General features: G+C 38.6%; 1 protein-coding gene across 1 annotated transcript; it reads left to right on the top strand.

Moving 5' to 3' along the window:
- The first annotated feature begins 21,837 nt into the window (after positions 1-21,837).
- Positions 21,838-27,496, top strand: LOC145768968 (uncharacterized). The gene is made up of 6 exons (XM_082580571.1): positions 21,838-22,677; positions 23,463-23,640; positions 24,216-25,193; positions 25,560-25,745; positions 25,903-26,084; positions 26,330-27,496. The coding sequence occupies exons 1-6, from the start codon at positions 21,838-21,840 to the stop codon at positions 27,494-27,496; spliced, it is 3,531 nt and encodes a 1,176-aa protein (XP_082436697.1).

The raw sequence follows: 27,496 nt of genomic DNA, 5'->3' as shown, positions 1-27,496 counted from the left end.
ATGTAGTTTTGTTTTCATGACACCACGTTGAGATACAATATAATATCTGACTCTCAACTAGAGAATGGTAAATGGAGAGAAGTGCTTGTTTGTTTAGGAAAGGCTTAATTTTTTTTGTCACGCAGAGTGTTGATCTTATTTTTTGAAGCAAGATTTCCATATGAGATTTCCATGACAAATGCTCGTTTACAATTATTCCCAGAAACTCTATTGAGGCAACTTGTTCTATGTTGCTTTTTCGAATATTCAAGGGTGGGTGGTATGACAGTGTCTTGCTTCCTTGACTTGAAAATAATATATGTTTGGTTTTGGTGACATTTAGAGACAATCGATTTGTTGATAGCCATTGGTCTATGCATACAAGCTCTTGATTTGCCAAGTCATATACCGTAGAAACGGTTTTATTTTATATATAATGGTGGTGTCATCTGCAAACATAATTGCAGTTCCGTGTTGAAGGCAGTTAGGAAAGTCATTTACATAAATCAGGAATAGAAGAGGGCCTAAGATAGACCCTTGTGGGACACCCAAAGATATGTTGTTAACATTAGAAGATAGTGTGCCATTGAAAACCACTCTTTGTTTTCTATTACTCAGGTAACTCATGAACCAATCATAGGCCACGCCTCTTATTCCGAAATGATATAATTTAGCTAGCAATATTTTATGGTCAATGGTGTCAAATGCTTTAGATAAATCAAGAAAGATTCCTAATGCAAGGTGGTTGTCATTGAGTATACTAGTGATACTATCTATTAGCATTGAAGCAGCATGGCTTGTGGAATGATTTTTTCTGAAACCAAATTGATTGTTATAGAAAAATTTATGTCTAATTAAAAACGAGTATAATCTGTTGTACATGAGTCTTTCTAATATCTTTGAAAAAACAGGTAGTAGGCTGACTGGTCTGTAGTTGTTTGAATCTTTGCAGCTACCCCTTTTAAAGATAGGTATCACCTTCCCCAACTTAAATGAATTTATGAATTTTCCACTCGTTAAAGATAAGTTAAATATATGAGTTAAAGCATGCAGTATGTTGTTTGGGGTTGACTTTACAACTATGGATGGTATTTCATCGATGCCACTGCTAGTTTTTGCTGGCATAGCATGAATAATATTGTTTATTTCATTCAAAGTAGTTTGATAAATATAAATTGTCTCAGAGCATGGAGAATCAAGATATGTTGAAAATATTGTATTTGATTTGGGAATTTTTTTTGTAAGGGAATGGGCAACACAGGAAAAGTGATCATTGAAGTGATTTGCAATAGTTAATCTGTCAGTGACTGTACTATCATTTATTTTGATGCCATGGTTAGTCTTAGACTGGGATTTACCTAATAGATTGTTGATTGTTTGCCAAGTAGCTTTCATATTAAACTTTTGCTTTTCAAATTTAGATTTATAAAATTCCTTCTTTTTATGCTGAACTGTATGGAAGTATAAGTTTCTTGCAGAGGTGTAGTTCTGTTTGGAGTGAATAGTTTTATTTGATATGTACTTTTTAAACAAACGCTCTTTTCTTCGTAATAGATGTAGTAGTTCTTTATCAAACCAAGAATTATTCTTTTTTAAAGGTGTTTTTTGCAAAGGAAAATGCTTATTAAATTGATTGGTATATTCTCCTATGAATGACTCATAAGCTTCATCAGCATCAGTTTGATTTAAGCAACAAGTGATGTCCATATTTTCCAGAGCATTTGAGAAATTCTGTATGTTTGAGAGATTAAACGATCTGGTATATTGATGACATGTAACTGAGGGTTTTCCAATGTTAGTACAATACATAACTGGGAAGTGGTCTGAGATTTCATTAATTAGAATTCCACAGCGAGTTTCATTACCTGTTTGCACATTGGACCATATTTGATCTAAGACTGTTGCACTGGTGTCAGTTATTCTGGTAGGTTTATTAATTAGTGGGTAAAAAGAATTTGAAAACATCAAGTCTGTAAAATTGCCTACATTGATGTTTTCATAATCCAATAGATTATAATTAAAATCTCCCATTATATAGCATTGTTTTGATGTACCTATGTTATTTATGCACTCACTAAGCAGATCAAGAAATTCCAAATTTGACTTAGCTTCCAATACAGGTGCTCGATAAATGCTACCACAGGTCACTTGTTTACTACCAACAAAAATATCAATAAAAATAGACTCAAATACTTTTTCTTTCATAATGGTTAGGTCATCACGCTTGGTATACATAATATCACTTTTTAAGTATATTCCTACTCCTCCACCGCGACTGTTTTTTCGAGCATTTGATATGAATGTATAGCCCGGTAGGTTTAAGTAAGGACCTTTTGAATTAGGCTGAATCCATGTTTCGACTACAGAAATTAAATCAGGACTGATGTTTATAGACATCAGCAGGGCCTCAAGTTTGGTGAAATTTTTTACATTAACAATAGATCGAGCATTGATGCATAATGAAGAGAACACTGGCCCCAGTGAGCAGTCCATTTTTAGTTTGTTGACAGTTGTTGAGTCTACATATGTTGCAGATATGTTAGGCATAAAAAGGTCATCTATGTCATTGTTATTTGTGTAAGATGTGCTAGCAAACATATCATTCAAATGATCAGGCTTGAAGGTAAGATTTGTTGATACACTGTCTCTGTTCATCGTCTTAAACCGTTTGTTGAACAACCCATCAAGAAAGCACCACTACCGCCACAAGTGACGTCACACGCTATGAACAACAGTGATGGACTTTCGAACCTCGGAAATGTAGCTAAACAACAACCTCAACAATCAATGACATCAATTGCCCAGCAGTCGACCGGCGGTGATGTTCATCAAGGAGTAGACTTTCTTCCATTTGTGTCAAAGTCCGGGCGATCAGTCAACCGCCCGCAACGTTTAATTACCATTGTGTAATATTTCTTCCTGTAATATGATTCAAACTGCCTGGCAGCTCATGCGGTTAAAGCTGCAAATATTTACTTGTACGTTGTATTTTAATATTGTAATTATGTAACTTTATACTGTATTTTTTGTGTCTTTTTAACAGCGCCAAGCTGTTGTGCTAAGACGAATGGTCTTAAGGATTGTCCACTCCAGCATTCGTCCATTTGTTTATTTTGCAGTCTGCAGAGCAGCAATGTAGGTTATTTTTGTTTGTTCTAAATACATGTGTTTAAACCATGCAGTTCTTTGCAGGACAGTTACAGCTTTCCCAGTATAGCCATCTCATGTACTTTGAAATGAGGTGCACCTCAGCCACTGCGGCAATTCTTGGATGTCTGGCCATACAAGCTGGTCAATCTGCTTTTCTAAAGTAATACGAAATCGTTGTCTTTTTCTGCAACTGTCTGCATTTCTTCCAATGCAGAACCAGACAACCAGTGATTGTCAATTTCAACCTTTTTCTCTGTATAAGTTGTCTGCTCAATGTTTTTGTTTTATTGTGTATGGTTGAAGTGACTGCAATTGAGAGTGTGGCATGCAAACGGTTGGCATGGCATGTTACTAACCTAATTAACCTATGTTGGGCAAGCATGCATATGCCCACGAAACCTGAGTTTACATACTGTATGAAACAACCGCATGGTTTTGAATCATGTACTGCATCTTTTTTATTTCTGTGTTTTATTTGCAGTTGCCGAACGACTGTTCAGACTAATGAACATTTACGATTTTGTGAATGATATTTAGACCTATCGAAGCGTATGTTCTTTTGTTACGTATTAAATTTTTTTTCCGTATTACAAATAGTAGGCTACCTTCACATTTCGTACAGGTCGACTAACAAACCAAGTCGACAAATATTTCTATAGTCGGACGGGTAATTGAATGTATTTTGCCTTTCTCAGAAATCATCATGAACAACCAAGATCAAAAACGCAAGTGTTCTGCCCTTTTCACCGCCTGCAACGAAAAAAGTGCTTCAGAGCCACTTGCAACCGACTCTCTAGCGCCTCACAGCGAATGCAAAGGCCGAATGTCAATGATCTCCAGCTGCGTTGATCTCTAGCAAACAAAAAGGAGACAAGGCTGCTGCTGCATTTGCATCAACTCAATCGGCATGGTCTGCTTTTTAACAGAAAGAGCCAGACAAACAATGAATGCCTGCTACGGTTTTCAACGGCACTTACAAAACAATTAATGTTTCTACGAGGTGGACTCTTCAACACAGCACAAACTCAGACATTCCTTTGCGGAAGGCAGTGGAACCACGCAGAATCACTTCGCGACACGATATCACAAACACAACACCACATTATTATCATAAACACTAAACATACTTAATTCATACTATGTCTGTTAAAATTGTGTTAACGTTTTTAACTCCTTAAATTTGAGCTAAACTTGGTACCCTTGGTTCCAATTTAGCCCAAATTTGGGGGGGCCTCTGTAGCGATCCATTATTTCAACATATAAGTTTTCCTGCCTTTTACTAAAGTTTCTGTAATTTTCCATGTAAACTGCTCCCGAAGTAAATAGAAAAAGGGAACAGAAAATAAAAGGGTTTGTTCGCCCTTTGACAAGAGCTCACACGAAACCAGCTCACATCAAACCAGCTCAATTTTGGAAAAGAGCTCAGTTAGACCAGTTCAGCTCTCAGAAAACATTAAATTGATTGTTTAGTTAAAAATGTAATGCTTTGTAATAATGTTTCCCTGTTCCGTAATTACAATAATGTTTCCCTGTTCTGTAATTTCATTAGTCTGTAATGTATAAATTCAAATTGTGTTAGAGACCTACAATATTATATGAACACCTTCTGATATCTTAAAATTATAATTCGAATAACAATAATTGTGTGGAAATTATTTCATGGAGTCAGATAGCCAAACTAGATAAATTAGATAAATAGAACTTTCATCAGGCAGTTAGAGAGCCTTAATATTAATTCAAATATAAACAAACCATTCTTATACGTTAAATATAACCTAAATAATATATCGCCACACCCCCCTGCCCTCAAATTTTCTGCAGATGGAGGGGCAGGGGGGGCAATGGTGCCCTTTTAAAGTCATGTAAGCTACTGCACATTTTGCAATATAACGATTTCTGCTATTCGCTTTTAGCCTAATTATAATCTTTCATTTTTGCCTCAAAATAATATTTACGGCACAAAATTTTGCAACACAGTACAGGCCTTAAAACTCGTTTTTTTTTCGGCAGCCATCGTGGCCTACCGGGAGCTCCTTCTCGGCGGCCAAATCTGCGTGCTTGGAGGCAAAAATACAAAACAAAAATAACGATAGCACAAGTAAATAGAATTAAACTTGCAACAATGCTAAAATGATCACTTAGCGTTGTTGAAGTCTGGGCCTGGGCGACGTCCTACAATAGAATCGCTGCACCATGCAATAACTGCTTTATCGGGATTGTAATCCAGTACTCTTCAAACGACACTCGCACGAGTGTCTCCAATGTGGCTGATTTTATAAAAGTTCGCTACTCCCCTAGAATTCTTTTTAGCAACGAAAAACAACGTTCGACATGTGTTGACGATGACGGCAAGGTAATAAAATAAGTATTTCAATGATTAAAACATTACTTGTAGGCTTTAACTGCCCTTTATCAGAACTGACGATGCACTAGCAAGTGCGAAATATTTTTTATGTTGCATCTACTGACATCTGATCCTGTTGCCTTAGCAATTGAGGTTTTAGCTATTTCAATGATGTACATTACTAAAAGAAGCATAATTTTTGCAAAATATGATCAAAAAATGTTTTCCCCATTGATGTCAACTAACTTTGTTCACCTTTTTAACAACGGTTCAATGTCCGACAACATCGAATCGACATAAAAACGACAATATTGCCAGCCGATGTTTAATTAGCAATTCGGATTAAGACTTTGTTAAAATAAACGTCGGGAATTACAAACAAGACTTACAGCGCTGGCGATCGCAGATGGATATTCCATCAATAACAAATATTCCCCACACAATGCAACAGTGGCGATTATGACGCGCTGACCTAACTTTGCGTCACTCTTTGATACTGCATGTTTTCGACAGTTTATCCACGATCATTGTATTGCGAAATTAAATAATGGGCTAGGAGAGACCGGCGGCCAAACCTGGCCGATTGAGGAGGTAGCACCGGCGGTTCATTCAAGCACTACTTAGCGGCCATGGCCGCAGGCTGCTTTAAGGCTTGACAGTAGGTTACATCATTATAAAATAGCATGATGCCCTTCTTTGTATACCGGACACTTGTAGACTATCATTACTCAATGCATAGTGAGCTGATAGATTAGCATTATCGCTATGTCTTAACTTGAAAAAAAATTGGCCTTTTAGTAAACAAAAGTGCCCTTTTTTCGTAATCTTGCCCCCCCAGTCAAAAATCGTTCCGGCGCCCCTGCACTCAGGATTATATTGTTTCTGTTGCAGGTTATTTCAATCGAGAAATGATATAATTCTCCATTTATTTTGAAATCTTTTGTAAATTTTTGGCGTCTTTATCCATGCATTTCTAGTCACGAAAATTTAAAACTTTACATGCAGTGCTTTGATAAATGGAATGAGCTCGCACTGAGGCTTCAGGTTCATCAAACAACTGACAAAAAAATCGAAATTCTTAAGAATAAAGAAAAAAAAATAGATAGAGAGAAATCTTGCAGAAAGTTTCTCAGTAAACAAAATATTCTTTTTCGTGGTCATCGGGAAGATTCTAATTCAAGGAACCAGGAAAATTTTCTTGAAATTTTAAAACTCCTTGTAAATTACAGTACCGTATAGTCATTTACGAACACATGTTTAGTACCAAACTCTCCGAAAAGAGCATGACAACGTACCTTTCACCATTTATCCAAAATGAATTAATTGAGCTTTTTGGTAAAAAAGTAAAAGATCTTATGCTGGAAGAGATAGACAGCAAAGCATTTCTCAATTTTACTTGACAGTAGGCTACTCCTGATGACTCTCATATCGATGACAAGTGGGTGGAATCTTTGATGCGATTTGGCAATCCTAAGAGAATCTTATGACACTTAAAAATAATTATAGCAAAAACGTCTGTCTCTGGGAAAATGTACCCACAGGGTGAAAGCATTTAATGTTTTTTTTTTTCAACAATGAGCGCAATACGCTGGTAAAGTAATGCATTGAAAGAACGATCAAGATCAGCAAAAAGCAAGAAATGCCGATAGAAGAGAGTCGGATCAGTAGGATGAAAAAGATGCCTGGCGAATGTACAGAAGACATAGTCTTTCGGCTGTTGAATAAATCAAGAGATGCATGTTAGAAGCTATGGAGCGGTTTCGGAGTGAAGCGGAAAAGCGTTTCAGCAATGAAGTATTCGGCTTTTAAATCTCCACTACTTGTTGCAAAGTGACAGCATCGAAATAGATATGGACAAAAATGTATGCTGATTACGCAACGTTTACCGAATTAAAATTAAAAATGTCTACATTTAATCGCCTAGTAGACAATCCAGTGGTTTTACATTTAAAAATGATGCTAAACCAGTGGACGTGCTGTAGTGGTTAAGCAAACATCGTTTATGTGAATCTTATTTATATGTGAATCTTAAGATTTACCTCACTGTTGCCGTTTCTATCGCAAGCTGTGAAGTAAGTTTTTCAAAACTTAAGTTGATAATATCTTACTTGAGATTGACTTTGGTAGAAAGCAGGCTGTCTGTGCTAGCAATAATCTACAGTCCATTGAAAGTGATTTAGTCGAGACATTATCGTTTGACGATTTAGATTCTAAATTTGCTTCAATGAAAGCTGGACGTATTGAATTTTGAACTTTTAATAAAACTAAACAAACACTGCTTTCATTCTTCTGTTTTGTGGAATTTTAATGAGCTTTTATGACGATGTTGAAGGGGGGGGGGCGGCATTTTGTGCAAAAATCCAAGGGCGGCATATTGCGTTGCTACGCCACTGCTGTGCAATAAATCGTGACGTTGAAAACAGTTACGCTGGCTGCTCCATTGGCAAGCACCAAATTGCTTGTGAATACTTGATAACTTGTGAAGTAGTTAGAAGAATCTTGTTAAAAACATGGAATCAACGTTAAAAAACAAGGATCTGACTGTTAAATTTTATTCAAGTTACTTTTATATGAAAAACAAGCCAAGTGATACAATGATAAGCCACTTATTTAATGGGCTCTAGTAACTGCGCATAAGCTAATGGCGCTTGAAGGAACTGTTGGTAGTGTGTTAATCATAGCCGTACGAGCCAGGGGGCAGGGGGGGCAGCCCCCCCTCTGTTGTTTCAAAACGTAGCGAATTCGGGAAAAATCTTGAAATTATTAGGGCAAAAATTGCTATATAAAAAGCTACAAAATTGCATGAATTAAGAAAAACTATAAATTAATATCTTTTACCTATCAAACTAAGTAAGTTACAGCTTATTATTTGCACAAGAAATGTGCTGTAAAATTTTCATTTGGCACACCCGTATTGATGTATTGTATTGCATGGTGATCAAACTATAGTACGAAATGCATTTAACCAACTGCATCATGCCAATTTGGGCAGTCACCAAAATATGTCTTTAATACTTTTGTGAAACTGCCCAAATCAAAACACAAAATTTGCTATATAGCTGATTTTATTAATTTTCACAAATGCATCGTGTTGATTTGGGCAGCTAAAAACATGAATTTATTTGATGAAACTGATTAGTCTGTTTATGCAACTGCCCAAATTAGCATGAGGCAGTTTCTCCAAAATGAACAAATTCATTAATTTTTCCCATTTATATAACTGTATCGTTTAGATTTGGGCAACAAAAAAATATGAAATTATCTGATCATAGTCTATTTATAAAACTGCCCAAATTGGCATGATGCAGTTGCCTCGGCATCAAAATTTACAAAGTCTTTAATTTTTTTCATAATATCCATAAATGCATCATCTTGATTTGGGCAACTACAAAATATGAATTTATATAAATCTGGTGAATACTTTTATAAAACAATTCGGGTGGAGAGGTTACAGTAGCCTAGTAGGCTACTTTTTCATCCATAAACGGACATAGCTAAGCAACGCCACAACATTTAACAAAAACATGTTATACCTGTTAAAAGTACTGTAATGTTAAGGTGTTGCTTAGCTTTGTTTGGTTACTTTTATAAAAGGTTCTGCTACTATTCGGCGAGTTCCCTATTCGGCGAGAGCCTTTTTCGGCGAGTTCCCTATTCGGCGATTTTTTGAAAATCCAACGACGCCTTCTGCAAATCCGATGATTGAATATTATTCAATATTCAGACATTGAATCAATGTAAATACGTACTGTTAGGCTAATTGGGTTCTTTGAATCCTACGTCACTGTCTGTATGCAAACTTAGAATATATTAGTTATTTTTGTCATCAAATTACCTAGCCTAACTATATTTTTAGAAGTAGTGCTGCCAGACCTTTTTATTTTTGTATTAAAATTCGTATCATCAAAACTACTTTAATTGATTAAACAAAGTTTATTTGAACAGAGGTAGTATGTCTGTGTTTTATTACATTTAATTATAATTTCTCTATTGTTATATACTTTTTTCTGAATCCGCATGGTCACCCTGAGCTGGTTTCCTGCAATGTTTATTTTTCTGAGTCTTTTATGACATCACAACTGAATATTTAAGTGGCCTTGTTTATTATTGGTGGTGTGTAAAACAATATTTGTTACTCCTGCTTACCATGCTCTTCAAAGATGAATTCAGTTGTTCTATCTTGATTACTTTGGTAGGAAATTCTAGCTAGCTGGTGATCAGTGGCGTAGCCAGGGGGGGGGGACAGCACCATTTTACAGGAATATTCATAACCACATTTTTGTTGAAAATACTTTCAGAATGCACCAAATTCAAAATAATTTTTCAAAATTTTCTGGGGGTAGCCCCCCAGACCCCCCGCTGCTGGGTGTCGCCATAAGCGAAACATGCCGTCAAATCCCCCCCCCTTTCAAAATTACTGGCTACGCCACTGCTGGTGATCTTGTTATGTTAGTTTTTCACTGTTATCATGCACCGTGTAGCGCCCTGCGTTTCACCTTAGGTCCTTTCAACATTCCTTAGGTTTGTCACCGTCGTGAAATCTACAATTGTGCTTCGGGATTTTCACCTTAGGTCTTTTCAACTTTTCTTAAACACCTGTTACCGCTTTGAAATTATCGTTCTGTTGCATATATGTGATGTTACCCAGTAAGTCAAGCAATTCATGTAGTTTGGCAAGTGTGCTTTGGGCTTCCTGAAGTATGATTAGGAATTTGCTTGCTTTTTAAGAAATCGTATGCCAATCAGCTAAACGCATTCTTGCAACCGGCACCTTTCAATCACATATGCGTAATTTTTCGTCTTTTCAACGTTCTGGCTTACAGATGCTTCATTCCTCAGCGACTATGTATATCGCGTTTTGGCCGACCATTTGACAGACAGAGAATTTCACTTTTGGTGTAGGTAGTACGTCAGAGTACTGTATAATTTTTGGTGCAGTTCACTATATGATTTTGGTACATTAGTGATATTAATTCTGGCTCCGTGAGTCAACGTTCAGTGTGCAGTTTCCTGGGTTGGACTTATGATTTGGATTACGTTCTGTTGTGGAAAGATGATTGCTATCTTTTGAGTTATGTGGTGACAATAAAATCATACTTGTAGTAAAGAAGTACAGACCTCGTTCTCGGATCATTTCTGCCACATTGTTGTGCCCGAAACGTCGCTGTAGACTAGTATCACAGCTAGGTATGGGCGGATAAGTTAAGTTACCCGTTGTCCGCTACACACCGCATACATTATATTTGGGCAATTTCTATAAAAGCGTGCACATTTGGGCAAATTTACTTTCTGCCCCCCCAAAATGGTTTGGTTTCGTACGGCTATGGTGTTAATGTCTAAGCAAAACGCTGTTGGTCTGCAATTCTGATAGACTTGAAATTTCTTTCTGCTTTAGCTACTATGTCTTATAATAATAAGTGAGAATTACTGTCTCATTTGCTATAATAAGTAGGCTAAGTGAGTTTCAGTTTATAGCCTTGTTTGTTTGTTTGTTTATCTTTATCCTGCATTGCGGGAAAGCGGACTTGAGCGCTATGCATCGGTGTACGCCTTCTGACATACACCTGACCCACGCTGCAGCCGACGGCAATGTCTGTTTCCGGTTGTCTACTCTTCTTATGTTATGACTTAAATTTGGTACTACCCATTACTCGAAATCGATCACTAGGTAAGGCAATTATCGTAAAGTTTCTTGCCCAGAGAAACAACAGCAAGCGCGGGTGGCTGGAGTCGAACATGCAGGCTCTCGACTGCAAGCCCAACGCGCTAACCACTCGGCCACGGCTGCCGACGTTTTTGCTTCTTTAGGCTACTTGTGAAAGCAATGCAGCCTATCACTTATGGCCTACTTGCACTGAATATGAACCAACTGAAGTAGGCTAATAAGCTGGACTGCCATTCAATCAGGGCCGCAGCCTAACTTCGTCAGTTGGGGTTCCGATACAATTATGAGGCCTCCATTTGTTTCTGTGCTTATTATAGAACATAGAAATGACATAGCCTACTATGTAGGCCTAAAGCTCGCAGGAGCTACAGACCATGAAACACCGGTGTCTATTGCTGTCAATTCTTGCTACAATCAGCTGCTGCTGACAAACATTTATTGTTACTATAAGCTTATAGCCTACCTTGTTTTGGCAGCTTTTCGCTCAATTGCCAACGGGTCAACCTATTAATGAAGATGTATGGGCACACACTTCGCATTTGCGCAAACTCATCCAATAAAAACTGGATTTCCGCAGAAGTTTGGTGATTACTTTAGATACGAAATCGAAACTACGTTTTAATCTTTTTTCCGACCACAGAAGGATTTCAATTATTTGTTTGTTCAGCCTACCCAGTTGCGTATAAGCCACCCAGTAAAGTTGACATGAAGTCCAGTAATAGGCTAGCCTAATCACGTTTTTTGCTCCCATTGCAACAACATGTCGAGTATCCTACGTAGCCTTCACTGCGATCACAAATGCAACACAAAAAGAAGCAACGAAGATATATATAGCCTAGTTGTCGAGTCAGCTGTTATTCTTATTTTAGCATGACATTAAGTGTCTTTACTCTTTGCCGAAACACAGTCGCAAACTCTGGAGCGGTGTCGAACCGACGTCCTTTGCGAACGTCGCGCAAACGTTTTCACCACTCAACCATGCAGTCAGGGGCGTTGACAGGGGGGTCTAGGTGGTACTTTTGGACCCGGGCCCGAAATATTTAAGGGGCCCGGATTTAAAAAATTTCCCCGCGACTTCAAACATTATCAAGATCTTAATATAATCAGATCTAAAGGAATTGCCATCAGAGGTTAAAACAGCCATTTCAGCAGTCAGATAGTAAAGTACCGGGCCCATTTCTGGGTACCGGGCCCACTTCAGCTTTCTGGAGGTAAAATATCCACTTCAGCCACCAAACAGTAAAATAAAAATTTAGTCTAGTACAGTGATTTCCCTAACCACGAATATTACCCGAAACACGAATTTCAAAATAAACAGGCTAATATTTGTTCAAACTCAAAAACTGAAATGGCACAGCTAAGAACATTGCTCGCACTATTTCTGCACTAAAAATTAGACCAAAACCGCTTTTCAGATAGCAGCAATCAGCAAATGTTTGACCGAGGCCCAAACACTTTTCACAAATCAAATTGAAAACTTCCTGACTGTCTGGACTACCTTTGCTGTACTTAGAATGACCAGTGAAATATCAATGGAATCGGAAAGTAATACTCTAGCGCCATGTGACAAATAAGAGTTCAAAAATGCAACCGCTACATAGAGATGGTAAGTTTTGCGGTTCAAAAAATTTTAAGATTGCACAAGATTTGTTAAATGACCATGCTTAAATGACATCAATAAAAGTTTGTACAGTATGTACACAACCTTTATATTCATAACGTTGTCGATGAAGGGGGCCCGAAAATAAATTGGTACCGGGCCCGAGAAATCCTGTCAACGGCCCTGCATGCAGTTGCTACATTACTATAAATTGTTTGTACTTAATTAGAGTTTTATAATGTTAAAAAGTTTACTCAAATTTTAGACAACAGTTAGTAGGCTAATAATTTAATAAAATTATATTTGCCTAACCAGAAAGTATGGTATTGGGGATTCCACTTGCGTTGTAATCCAATTTAAAATGAATGCGTGTGTGTTGCAAACTTGTAATGTGATTATTCCTATTTCGACAGAAAGTAATAATTGCCCAAAATACATATAGTCCGGCAGCCCGTGACGTTTTTGTAACATCATAAGGTACAAAAGGTTTGAGTGTTTTATCAACCTTGCCCCACTGTGGGATGTTCTGAAACCCACATCCGAGGTTTCACTGCTGGGGCGTTTGGGGGCTACGGCCCGGTGAAATGCCTATTTTGGGGGTCAAAAAAACATCATAAGGTACAAGAACAAAACCTACGCCAGAGTTTATGCCTTCACTTGTAGACTTTGGAACAAGTCGATCTGGGTGCCCCAGGTGGGGCATTCCGGAATAAGGGGCCCCTAAAGTTGGGGCAAAATACATAAAAATAACATCATAAGGTACAAAGATGGAACTTCTTTCAGCAGTTGGGGCATGTTCCACTGAGTACGAAACAACTTTTCTTATGGTCCCAAGGTGGGGCTTAACCTCATTTTGGGGGTATAACCCCTAAAATTCACAAAATTAACATCATAAGGTACATGGATGAAACCAAGTGTAGTTGATAGTACCTCACTTACGGATTTCAGAACATTAAATTTTGGTCGCCCCAGGTGGGGCATTCCAGAATAAGGGGCCCCCAAAGTTGGGGCAAAATACGTAAAAATAACATCATAAGGTACAAAGATGGAACTTTTATCATTAGTTAGGGCATGTTCCACTGAGTTCGAAACAACTTTTCTTATGGTCCCAGGGTGGGGCTTAACCTCATTTTGGGGGTATAACCCCTAAAATTCACAAAATTAACATCATAAGGTACATGGATAAAACCAAGTGTAGGTGATAGTACCTCACTTACGGATTTCAGAACATTAAAATTTGGTCGCCCCAGGTGGGGCATTTCCGAATAAGGAGCCCCCAAAGCTGGGACAAAATGCGTAAAAATAACATCATAAGGTAGGCTACAAAGATGGAACTTTTATCGTCAGTTGGGACGCGCTCCACGGAGTTCGAAAAAACTTTTCTTATGGCTCCAAGGTGGGGCTTAACCTCATTTTAGGATATACAACTCCCAAATTCTAGGTTGTAGCCTATTTGGATGGAACCAAGTGTTTGCAAAACGTCAAAATTTTTTTGCTTTAGCTGAAGATTTTTCCTAGCACAAAGACTGATACCGGGTGCGAAAGTCATAATTCCATAATAAGCAACTATAATTTAATATTTCACCGGTTGAAGACTGTAGTGTACAGTAGCATACGTAGGCTACATGATGTAGCAAGAGTACATGTGTGTTACATACGATCTGGCTATTGCAAAACATGCCCTCACCATTCAAGAGCAAGAAAGTTCAAAAAGTGACCGTTTGTTCACATTACTGGGTGGTTTCCACATTTGCATGGCGTTCTTTAAAGCTATGGGTAAGTACTTGGATGGTTCAGGTGGTCTATACATCCTAACAGAAGCTGGTATTCTTGCCGAAGGATCCCATAACGGGTTTCTGCGTGGTACTCATTACAATAGGTGCAGACGAATACACGTTCTTTTCGGAACAGCATTAGAAATCTTGTATTTTAATCAATTCTTGTTACAATGCCCTGCTCTTGAAAATCTGGACGAAGAACTACGTCGTTTATGTATTCGTCCACCCCAGTCAACGATTGGCTTTTTGGATGACGATGTTAAAGACTTTTTGAGTTCCTACCAAAAATTTTCAAGAAAAACCGAAACAGGAGAAAATGGCAAGACTGGCCAGTACTGGTATGGATACTTAAAACTTGTCAAGACGTACCTCCTCTTTGCTCGGAGTATTCATTCTGCAAATCATCAGTTGTTTGTGCACTGCATAGGAGAGATGTCAAGCGTGTTCTTCATTTTCAACCAACCAAATTATGCAAGATGGATTTTGCGAATGTAGGATAACATGCTAAAAATGGAAGAAACTCACCCTGGAATAAGTGATCTGTTTAAACAAGGCATCTTGTCCGTAAAAAGAACTAAAAAAAACTTCTGCGGATGTGCTGTTGATCAAACTTTGGAGCAAACAATCAATGCAGAATCCGCCAATCGACTCACTGGGATTTCGTCTTTCACCAATTCAATTGGTGCCAGACAGAGATGGGCACTTACCCACTTTATGCGCCGATCGATCCTTCACAACTTCTATGAAGATCTGGGGATGACATCAGCAGAAGAAGCATCATTTGACCTTCGTCCTTCGAGCATCGATAGAGACTGCAGACATTTGGATAAACTAATGCAAAAAAATATGCAGTAGGCCACAGTTAATCCATTTAGTGCAAGCTTCGATGTATCCTTTCTATTCAATATTAGCACAGGAAAAGCAGTCGCTCCTGCCAATTCAAATTTTCTTTTGAATGTTTTTCAAAAAGGAACTGAGGAGTGAGGATAGAAACAAATTTACAAGTCAATGCCACCAGTGTAACATCACTTTTGTGAATATAAAAGTTGTGTGAGCGAAATCAAAATTTTCCTATCTGGAAATTTGGTTGTCTGTTGGATTATAGAAACAACATTTAAATTCTCCCTTTGTCTGTAGCGTCCGGAAAAAACAAGTCTATTAACTATCTTAGATTCTGACAGTTTTCAGACTCAAAAGGAGTCTATGCCTCCTTTAGTCATATAGTGGCGCCCATATTTCTGAAATCGTGTTATTTTTAACTTTCAACGCATCGAAAATAGCCTGTGTTGTCGGATTCTTTCCCGTTGATTAATTATTGTGAGATTACATCTGTGTATACATTGGCATAGCACAGTTTGACGTTGATTCTATGCTAAATAGGTTCGCTTGTTTCAAAACGTATTTCTTTGTGTCAATTTCTTAAAGATTCGTTGTATTGTGAAATACTCAGCATTAGCGTCAACGAACGGCCTTTTTATGCAACTGTAACGTTTTTACATTCAGCATCAGGAATAACCTTTTTTCCCAATTCATGGCTTTAAATAAAAGAACTTCGCATTATTTTTCAAATTCAGCAATGATAGCTCATCTACGCGAACATTCCTTTGCGTCAATTTCACACGTAATAAGGGATAGAATTGTTTAGCAGTTTAGAAATAGATTACTGTATTTGTTAACTGAGCTATTGAAATGAACTCTTGATCGTAATTTAAGAAAGGTTATATTAGACTTTCTGGAGTATTTGTTAACTATAATTCTATTCTATTTAGTCGTGATATAATGCTTAGGCGTATCACCTTGTAAATGCATTCTGGAAAAAGGGTTGTCAACAACCGGTAAATATGATTTTCATTTTATTCATAGTTTGTCTCATTTACCGTACATCTCTTATGAAATTTAACATACCAAACGTATGATGTCTATATTGTTGTAACTGTTTATTATTATTATACGTTTTCGTATTTGTAAAGTCACGGTTATTTTCCCCAGAGAAAAACCGCGACCTGACGAGGACAAATTGAGTGCTTCGAAAACAATTGCGCGTTTTTCCAACATAGAACAATCATCCCAGCTTGTTGGTGGTATGCTGTAGTTATACCTATTTTACGCGTGAGAATGTTAAGCGATGGTTTAAAATGTTAATTTATTAGGTAACTGGCTGTCTAATGAAACCCTGTTTGTCTCAAGGATATTCACACTCATTTGTCTAATTTATATATCTGACTCCATTATCTAATTTCCACACAATTGTTATTCGAATTATAATTTCAAGTTATCAGAAGGTCGTATAATGTTGTAGGTCTATAACACAATTTGAATTTAAACAGTACAGAATAATGAAATTACAGGATCGTGAAACATTATCACGAGTTATTACATTTTAATTAAACAATCAATTTAATATTTTTCTGAGAGCTGAACTGGTCTAACTGAGCTGGTTTGATGTGAGCTAGTCCGATTTGATAGAGCTCTCGTCAAAGGACGAACAAACCATTTTATAATCATCAGTTCCCTTTTTCTTATTGACTTCCGGAGCAGATTAAATGGAAAATTACAATTCTTTAGGAAATTACGCATGGTTTGAAATGGTTCATTTTAGTTAAAGAAAGGGAATTTATATGATGAAATAATGGATCGCTACAGAGGCCCCCCCAAATTTGGGCTAAATTGGAACCATGGGTACCAAGTTTAGCTCAAATTAAAGGAGTTAAAACGTTAACACAATTGTAACAGACATAGTGTGAAATAGGTATGTTTAGTGTTTATGATAATAATGTGGTGTTGTGTTTGTGATATCGTGTCGCGAAGTGATTCTGCGTGGTTCCACCGCCATGTGATAACGAATGAAAATGATTGAAAACAGTCTCACGAAATGACACAGGTACAATAGGGCGAATGGCGGTTGTTGAAGTATCACACAGTAAAGTTACGTTGGAATTATGTATCGGAAACTCTTCTATTTGAAGAGACAAATCACTGCTATTGAGCAACTTGGTAATCTCCGCGTCGTTCGGCTGAGCTTTTGCCATCTCAGCATAATCAAACCCTGGTACGTACTGTACATTGTTGATTTCTATACGAGACAGGGTGTTTGCCACACTGTTGTTTTTGCCGTCGATGTGCCGTAAGTCATTGGTAAACTCGCTGATGAACGATAATTGACGAGCTCGGCGTGGGATGAGAGATTGATGCTGGGAATGAAAACGTGCAACAAGTGGCTTATGATCGGTGAAAATGGTGACGTCACGAAGTTCCAAATAATGCCTGAATTTTTTTACGGAATTGAATATAGCAAATAACTCTTTGTCAAAGGTGGGCTTTTTAGTTTGACACAAGTCGAATTTTTTTGAGTGGTAAGCAAGTGGTTGTAGCTCACCGTTGATGTCTTGAAAAAGACAACTCCCAATAGCAAAATCGCTCGCATCAGTTTGTAAAATCAGTCGTGCCCCCGCTTGAGGGTAATTGAGCTTGGTAGCATCAGCCGCGATGCGCTTGCTGTCTTGAAATGCTTTAATAGATACGGCATCCCATGAAATTTTTCTGATTTTACTGAACTGTTTCGTTAAAAATTTTGTCAATGGAGCAAGGCATTCTGCTAATTTGGGTATGTGAGCATGATAATAATTGATCAATCCTAAATAACCTCGAAGTTGTTTGATGGATTTCGGTAAGGGAAACTTGTTTATAGCATCAATTTTCTCACTCAGTGGATAAATGCCGCCTGGTGTTATTTTATAACCCAAAAATTGAATTTCAGACTCGCCTAGGACACATTTGCTTTGATTCAGGGTAACACCATACTTGCTCAGCCGAGCGAAAAGTTCACGCAAATGATGAGCGTGTTCTTGTTTAGACTTCGAGAACACAATAATGTCATCTAAATAGGCCATACAGTGGGGTAGAGGTTGAACAATGAAATCCATGAAACGTTGAAAAGTAGCCGAAGCATTTTTTAAACCCATGCACATCACTTTAAATTGATGCAACCCCAAAGGTAAAATCATGGCAGTGTACTTTTTACTTTCTTCGTCGAGTGGGATCTGCCAGTAACCCTTGGAAAAGTCTAATTTAGAAAAATAGTTTGAACCTCCAAGACGGTGAAGTAGATTTTCTATTTTTGGAATAGGGTAGCGATCGGGGACAGTTTGCCTGTTTAAATTGCGTAGATCACAGCATAATCTGTAAGGATCAGCGCTACCGGCTGGTTTAGCAACGAGGTGAAGTGCACTGCTATAGTTTGATTCACTTACCTCCAGTATTCCATCTGTAATCCATTTGTTGATTTCTGACTTCACCCAATTGTACTTTTCCGGCGGTAGCGGTCGACACTTCGCAAAGCATGGATATCCCGACGTCACAATTTTGTGCTTCACCGGAACGCGTGCGGCATATTCAGCGGTTCGTGGTGCTGTCAGCTTGGGGAACTTGTCCAATATTGCTGAAAACTCGTTCTTTGTCAGTGATATAGGTGCGATACTAGCTTGTTTGCGTAAATGTTGCAGTGCGTAACGTTGTTTCGTGGTTTCATCAATAATGCATTTATTCTTCGGGTTAATTGACAAATTGAAATGCTGTAAAAAATCTAGACCAATAATATTTTGTTTTACATCGGTGATTATAAATGTCCAAGTCTTTATTTGATCGTACCCAATTTTGATGTCCATGGTACGTCTGCCGTAAGTCGGTATTTTAGTATTATTGGCTGCATACAAGATGTCGTTGGAAAATGAAATAGAATTTTTTTCTAATCGAGTGGGTTGAACGCAGCTCACAGCAGCACCGGTATCGCAAAGAAATAGCTGTTGGGAATTTAGATCTTCAAGAAATAGCATGTTGTTATTGAAACCTGGCCCTAAGTGTGATATACCTACCTTAGGGCCGACACCTCGTTTTTTGGTTTCTGTCTGTTATTTTGCATCAAATGGGGATTGTTAGGACGTGCTGTGTTTCATGAGCATGGCCATTGACACTTAAAGGCGGCGTGGCCAAACCTTTGATGATAAAAGCAAGTTGTTTGTTGTCTTTGGGGAACGTTGGGTCGGGGCGCCTGAAATGATGTGCGATGTCGGTTTGGGAAAGAGTTAACAGGTTGACGGCTTCGGTCAGACTGAAGATTAGACACCCTTGCCGACAGATGTTCCATTTGATGTTGTAAGCGATCAATCTGTTGCATTAGTTGGGTATTGGGATTTTGTTCTGTAGTATGCTGCACTGCGTTTACTGTGGCATGGGAAACGTTTGTTAGTTTTGACATTTGATCGGCAGCTTTTGCTAATTCGTTCAATGAAATTTCGAGATTTCCGGCCAAAACAAGTTTGATTTGATTCGGGAGTTTATTTACAAACAATTCCCGAATTAATCCCGTCGATGCGACATTTTGAGGAAGTTTTGCTCGCATCTCGGCAAGCACTTCGGACGGCAGTCGATCGCCGATTTCAGACAGTGACATGACGTCAGCGATACGTTCGTTCAACGTCGGTTCGAAACGCTGAAGTAAGCGTTCCTTTAATTTATCATAGTCTGCCCGGCGCTGATTAAGTCTTGTATGTTTACAATAATATCGTAAGGCAGACACGATACAAGTTTGTCTGTTTTCAGACGTTGGCAATCAATCTGATAAGTGGTGAATCTATTTTCTAAAATCGTAAACCACAACCTAGGGGTATCTCTCCAAAAAGTGTCGCAAAACTTTTCGCCAGGAGAGATTTTAATTTTTTGAGCAGAGGGTTCGCGATTTTCGCTTTCGGGTCGAGATTTTCTTGGGGCCATAATATAGATTATACAAGGCTAAAACTACAATTAAATTGTGAGATCTACAACAAGAGATATTGCTGCGATCGTAATACAAAAATAAGGAATACAAGTACTTCAGGGATATCTAAAGAAGGGGATACGAAGGCTTTTATTGCGTCTGACAATAGAAGGGCTTTTGTTTATCGTAAATAATCTGTGTTTATCGTAAAATGACAATTGGCACCGATAGTAGTTTAATAAATCTTGTTATAATAACTTGCATTGCGCTATTAGCATCAGGCCTGGATATTCACAGCATGCTCACGGTTGCTTGTTAATTCAACTACCCATATACTTGCTTTACATCTCGCCTACTGCAAAGGCTTTATTAAAAAAAGCAGCTTACTGGTAACTTTTCAACTGTCTTTGTAAACAAGTATTGTTTAAATATGCTCTACGTAACATTTGCTAACTGTTTTCTGTAGCTCATTGTACCAGCTGCACTACAAAACTTTCTACGATTTTAAAAAGAACCACATGTTTAACGCTCTACAAACTACCGCCCTGGTAGTGTCATGAGAATAAGGCAATCGCTGCGAGCCTTCATATCCCCTTCTCTAGATATCCCTGAAGTACTTACCAATATTCTGACGTTTTCTTTTGTAAAACCTACTGACGTGCGGGGTCACCAATGTAGTTATACCTATTTTACGCGTGAGAATGTTAAGCGATGGTTTAAAATGTTAATTTATTAGGTAACTGGCTGTCTAATGAAACCCTGTTTGTCTCAAGGATATTCACACTCATTTGTCTAATTTATATATCTGACTCCATTATCTAATTTCCACACAATTGTTATTCGAATTATAATTTCAAGTTATCAGAAGGTCGTATAATGTTGTAGGTCTATAACACAATTTGAATTTAAACAGTACAGAATAATGAAATTACAGGATCGTGAAACATTATCACGAGTTATTACATTTTAATTAAACAATCAATTTAATGTTTTTCTGAGAGCTGAACTGGTCTAACTGAGCTGGTTTGATGTGAGCTAGTCCGATTTGATAGAGCTCTCGTCAAAGGACGAACAAACCATTTTATAATCATCAGTTCCCTTTTTCTTATTGACTTCGGGAGCAGATTAAATGGAAAATTACAATTCTTTAGGAAATTACGCATGGTTTGAAATGGTTCATTTTAGTTAAAGAAAGGGAATTTATATGATGAAATAATGGATCGCTACAATGCGAGCAGACAAATTCGAGTGGAATCACCTCAGTGTAGATCGGGTGTTTTAACATCAGTCAACCCGCATCGCTATACGATCTTACATTGAAAGTTTTTCTCGGTTGACGGAGGTATCAACCGATTGATCCGGTCGTAAGTATAAACCGGTAGTGTACAGAATTATTTCTTTTAGTAAGAAATTTTCTGGTCGCAAAGTTGCGACTCGTTTGTCATCGTTCGAATAACGATTGGCAGTTCTCGTTGATCTCTTGAAGAAGTTTACTTTGTATTGTTATATCGCTTTTTCCTCTTTCTTAAAACTCTTTGAATGTTAGGAAGTGGGAAATTTTATAGCAAAATGGCCTGTAAAACTATTGAAACTGCTGTTAAAAATTTAAATGATTTCTATCTTGAAATCAATAACCTTATGAAAACTCCCCATTGCGCAAAAACGGTACGCGCTCGTCTTCCTGATTTAGATAATTTGTTCAGTTCTCTTATGGCACTTTGTGTTGACATTTCTGCTGATAAACCACTTCTGGAATCTTGTACTTTTAGTAAAGATGACTATTCTCGTGGTAAAGACGAATTCTTGACTTTTGTTGAAGGCTGGTTGCGAGAGCAGGATGATGAACACGAGAGTGGTCATACTCCTTCTATTGATATAATTCGTGTTTTGCAACGTTCCAAAAATGGCTCTAAAACCGGTAGCCATATGACGACGACTTCGAGATCTTGCAGGAGTTCTAAACAAAAGACGCTGCAAGCCAAGTTGGAACTTGCGCAACTGGCGGTAAAACACAATCAACAACGTCGTCTGGAAGAAGAAAGGGAAGCAAAGTTGAAGGCCGAACGAGCTGCCGCTGAAGCTAAGTTGAAGGCCGAACTCGCCGCCGCTGAAGACCGTCGCGTTCTGGAAGCAGCCTGGTTAGAAGCCGAGGTCTGGGAGGTCAACTCCCAAGAAGGTTCTCTACGAAACATTCGATCTCAACCCTTCGACCATCTCAACCCAAACAAGGTACAGTCAACAATGTTTCGTTCCAGTTCTTGTCATATAAATCCTGGGTGTTCTAGCTTTAATGCCGATGTGCCTAATCTCGGTGTTCCAGCACAGAACCTTCCCTTGCCAAATGTTAAAATTAACGAACAATTTTCTATGAAGAATGACTCTGCTATTCTAGCAGGAATAGTTACTGCCGTTAGCAAAATATGAATGCCCCAAACTTTCAGGGGATCCTAAAGACTATTTTACTTTCTTCCGTCATTTTGAAGAAACTATAAATTGCGCAGATATAAGCCCCAGCAAAAAACTGAGTTACTTACTTCTATACACAACTGGCAAAGCGCATAACTCGATTAGTCACTGTCCTTCACTTAAAACGCCTGAAGAAGGCTACAGTAAAGCGTTAACAATTTCGCATGACTTGTTTGGGCAGCCGCGCGTCATAGCAGAATCTTTTAAACGACAGTTGCTTAAAATCTCTGCAATCAAACATCTCGACAAAGAAGCAATGCATAGCTTCGCCACAGCTTTGAGAAAGTGTTACGAAACCTTAGATAGCCATGGACATTCTAACGAATTAAACTCTTACTTAGATGATCTTGCTGACAAGTTACCGCCGTGTATAAACAATTCTTGAAAGAGAAAGTACGCAAAAATTCAATGCAGACAACAAAGGGCATCTACCTTTCGGAACTTCGTCGAATTCGTAGAAGATGAAGCAAAACTTTTAAATGCTTATCCTACTAAAATTGAAAAGCGAAAGTTCTAAGCGCCACGTAAATTCTTTTGGTCGTAGTGGACAAAAAATCAGCAGTCAGCGAACTTGTGCTACGGTTTCAGCCACCCGTGGTAATCGTGCGTCACAATCCTTTGAAGGCAAAACACGACAAAGACAGCGATTTGCCGGTCGCCGGTGTTTCTTTTGCTCTGGAAATCATATACTTTATAAGTGTAATAAGTTTTCCAAAATTTCTTTACAGGATCGCCGAGATTTTCTAAACAAAGAGAGGCGTTGTTTTAATTGTTTCAATAAACATGCCACTTCAGATTGTAGGTTTGAGAGTACATGTACCGAAAAGGGTTGCAAAGGTCATCACCATTCTTTGATGCACTACGTCTCTAGTAAAGCGTCTCCTGATGTCACTCGAGTCAACACAGGTAAGTTGCTTTCAACTTCTGTTTCTTCCGATTCAGTGTTAGGTCATAAAAGTTTCTTTAATGTTGTTCCTATTAAAGCAAGGGCTAATGGGAAAGAAGTTAAAACTTACGCCTTTCTCGACACTGGATCGGATGCAACTTTCTGCGATCACAGTTTGATCGCGTCACTTGACTTAGAGGGCGAGCCCAGCCAAATAAAGCTGAGCACTGTAAATAAAAGCTTAGATATTATTAAAAGTAAAAGGGTCAGTGTCTCAATTTCTTCTTTAGATGAAAAGGTCAACTTTGAAACAGTGCAAGCCTACGCCATAGACAAAATACCAGTGTCTCCAAATCCTAATCTTTCTTGCGACGATGTTTCTAAATTTCCTTTTTGAAAGATTTAAATTTTGAAACTTTAGAAAACGCCCATGTCTCAATCTTAATTGGCATCGATGTTTTAAAGGCTCATAAAGTTTTAGAGCAGAGAGAAGGAAACAATGGCGAACCCAGTGCAATAAAAACACCCTTAGGTTGGTCACTTTTGGGATCATCAAAAAATCAAAACAACATTCTATCTAATTTTATTCATTCAGATGAAAAATTGGACAATGCAATCCAACAGTCTTGGTTTGAAGATTTCAAACCGGAAGAGCTTTCTTTTCCATCGTCTGTGCAAGACAGACATGTTCTTAAAGTGCTACGTGAAGAGGTGTCACGCACTGATGGTCACTATTACGCACCGCTACCCTGGCGGAAGGACGTAAGTTTGCCTGAAAATAGTCGCTTGATGGCAACAAAGCGCTTAAATTCTTTGAAGAAACGCTTTGAACGTGACGATCAATTAAAGCAAAAATATGCGTCAAAAATGCAGGAGTATCTAGAAAACAATCATGCAGAGGTTGTAAACGAATCAAATAGTGATGATGAAGGAGGTCAAAAACGTGTTTGGTACTTGCCACATCATCCAGTGATTCATCCCCGCAAACCAGACAAAGTCAGAATAGTGTTTGACTGCGCTGCTCAGCACAGAGGGGTAGCTTTAAATGATGCCTTGCTGCAAGGTCCTGATCTTGTAAATAGCCTTGTTAGTGTATTGACGCGCTTTCGCAGAGAGCCAATTGCCTTGGTAGCAGATGTGGAAGCGATGTTTCATCAAGTTAAAATAAAAGAACATGACAAAGATGCATTTCGTTTTCTTTGGTGGCCTGGAGGAGATCTTTCTAAACCTCCCGTCAGCCATCGTATGCTGGTACACATCTTTGGTGCTATATCTTCGCCTTGTTGTGCGACCTTCTGTCTGAGGCAAACTGAACAAGAGTTCGGTTCAAACTTCAACTCTGCTACATGTGATGTTGTTAAAAATGATTTTTATGTAGACGATTGTCTAACGTCTGCTAGTTCTGTAGATGACGCTGTTCTTTTAGTCAAACAGCTTAGAGAGTTGCTCCAAATTGGTGGCTTTAACCTTACAAAATGGATTTCAACGAGTCAGGAAGTTCTTAAAACTATTCCTGAAAATGATAGAGCGAAATCTGTTATGAATGTTGATATCAACAGTCCGTTGAAGGAACGTGTGCTAGGTGTTTCTTGGAACGTTTCCAATGACCAGTTTGCGTTTCAGGTTTCAGACAATTTTGAGTTGAAAACGTTTACGAGACGTTCCATTCTATCTGTTGTTAATTCTTTATATGACCCATTGGGTTTCGTTTCATTGCTCCAGTCGTGCTGACTGCTAGAATTCTGCAGCAAAATATCATTCAGCAAAAACTTGGCTGGGATGATCAACTGCGGAATTCAGATGTGCTTGAGTGGCAAACATGGTTTAAGCAACTGCATGATCTTTGGTGAGTTGAATTTATTTCGTTGTTTTAAACCTCTTAACTTTGGTAAAGTTGTTAGTCATCAACTTCATCACTTTTCGGATGCTTCTGTTCAAGGTTACGGGTTTGTATCTTACTTGCGCCTGGTCGACGATACGGGATCTATTCATTGTTCCTTTGTGTGTGGCAAAGCTAAAGTTACACCACCCAAATCAGAAAGTATTCCAAGACTGGAACTTGTAGAAGCGGTGTTGGCAGTTAAAGCCGACAAGTGGCTTCGTTCTCAACTTGATTATTCAAACTGTCAGTCAATCTTTTGGACTGACTCTAGTGCGCTAAGAAGGAGTATTAATAACGAAAACAAACGATTTAGGACCTTTGTGTCAAACCGTTTGGCAAAAATTCATCGACAAACTACGCCTTCCCAATGGAGGCACGTCAATTCTCATATCAATGTCAGCCGACGATGCATCTCGCGGCCTATCTGTAATTCAGTTGTTGAAAACTAGATGGCTTAAAGCTCCGAAGTTCTTGTGGAAAACAGAAGACTTCTGGCCTTCTATTCCCGCTTCAGAAGTAAATTTTGAGTCTGTTCCTTTAGATTTTCAGCCTCTTGAGCCTAATATTGTCTCTGCAGTTCAGGTAAGTCAGACAGTAGCCGTAGACAATCTAATTAGTTATTTTTCGACCTTGCACCGTTTAAAAAAGGCCACAGCATGGCTAAAACGGTTTTGCAAATTTGTCCAAGACAGGTGTTCTGTAACTCCAGGACGTCTTACTGCTGATGAACTGTACATCGCTGAGTTACGTCTCATATCTTATGTACAGAAGCAAGTCTTTTCGCCTGTGTTTGTAATTCTTAAGAATTCTTCTTCTTCTTCTTCTAGCAAAGCACTCAAAAGGGAATTAAAGAGTCTTCCGAATCTTCGATGTGTTTCGAAGTTGAGTCCATGCCTGATGAGTGGTGTTCTTCGAGTTGGTGGACGGTTAGAAAATGCACCGATACTTTTCGAATCCAAACACCCAGCAATATTGCCCTATCAACATCATTTGACAACTTTGTTCATTCGAAACCACCATGTCCTGGTTGGCCATTCTGGTATGTCCCATGCATGGACATCGCTTCGCCAACGTTTTTGGATCATAAAGGGTGGAGCTGCTGTCAGAAAGGAAGTAAGTGTGTTCTGTGTCGCAAACGTAGCGCACTTGGTTCTAAGCAACTTATGTCAGCTCTTCCTCCTGCTCGTCAGAAACCGGATGAGCCTCCTTTCTCACATGTAGGAATAGATTATTTTGGTCCATTCTATACTAAACGTGCACGCAGTTTAGAAAAGCGCTACGGGTGTGTCTTTTCATGCCTCACCATGAGAGCCGCCCATGTTGAAGTCGCTCCTGATCTTTCCACCGATTCCTTCATCAACGCTTTTCGCTGTTTTGTCAGCCGCAGAGGTAAACCCAAAGAAGTGTTTTCCGACAACGGTAGCAACTTTGTTGGAGCCGAGAGAATTTTGCGAGAATCTCTTCAAGCTCTTAATCAAGAAAATATAGGAACGTTCTTTCAACAAGAACAAATAAAATGGAATTTTAACCCACCAACAGCTAGCCATATGGGGGGAGCTTGGGAAAGGATGATTCGTTCAATCCGCCGAATTTTTAATGCCTTGTTAAAGTCACAAACCCTTACAGAGGATGTTTTGCACACCCTATTCCTTGAAGTTGAAAAAATTCTTAATTCTCGTCCTTTAGTTCCCGTTGTTATTGATCCAACCGCCGACGAGATTCTTACGCCAAATCACTTGTTATTACTGAGACCAGAAAGCAATTTGCCGCCAGGCTTGTTTAACCAAAAAGATAATTACATAAGGCGTCGTTGGAGACAAGTCCAATACCTGGCAGATCAATTTTGGAAAAGGTGGTCTCGCGAGTACCTTCCAACTATTGCCTTACGCCAAAAGTGGCCAGACGTGAAACGTAACCTTCACCAAGACGATATCGTTCTTGTTGTTGACAACAATGTTTCTCGTGGAAGATGGAGAATGGGTCGCGTTACCTGA

Source organism: Aplidium turbinatum, chromosome 4 (genome assembly GCF_918807975.1).
Source record: "Aplidium turbinatum chromosome 4, kaAplTurb1.1, whole genome shotgun sequence".
Lineage (NCBI taxonomy): Eukaryota > Metazoa > Chordata > Ascidiacea > Aplousobranchia > Polyclinidae > Aplidium > Aplidium turbinatum.
Note: the sequence above shows the minus strand (reverse complement) of the source record. Positions and strands in the feature narration are given on the sequence as shown.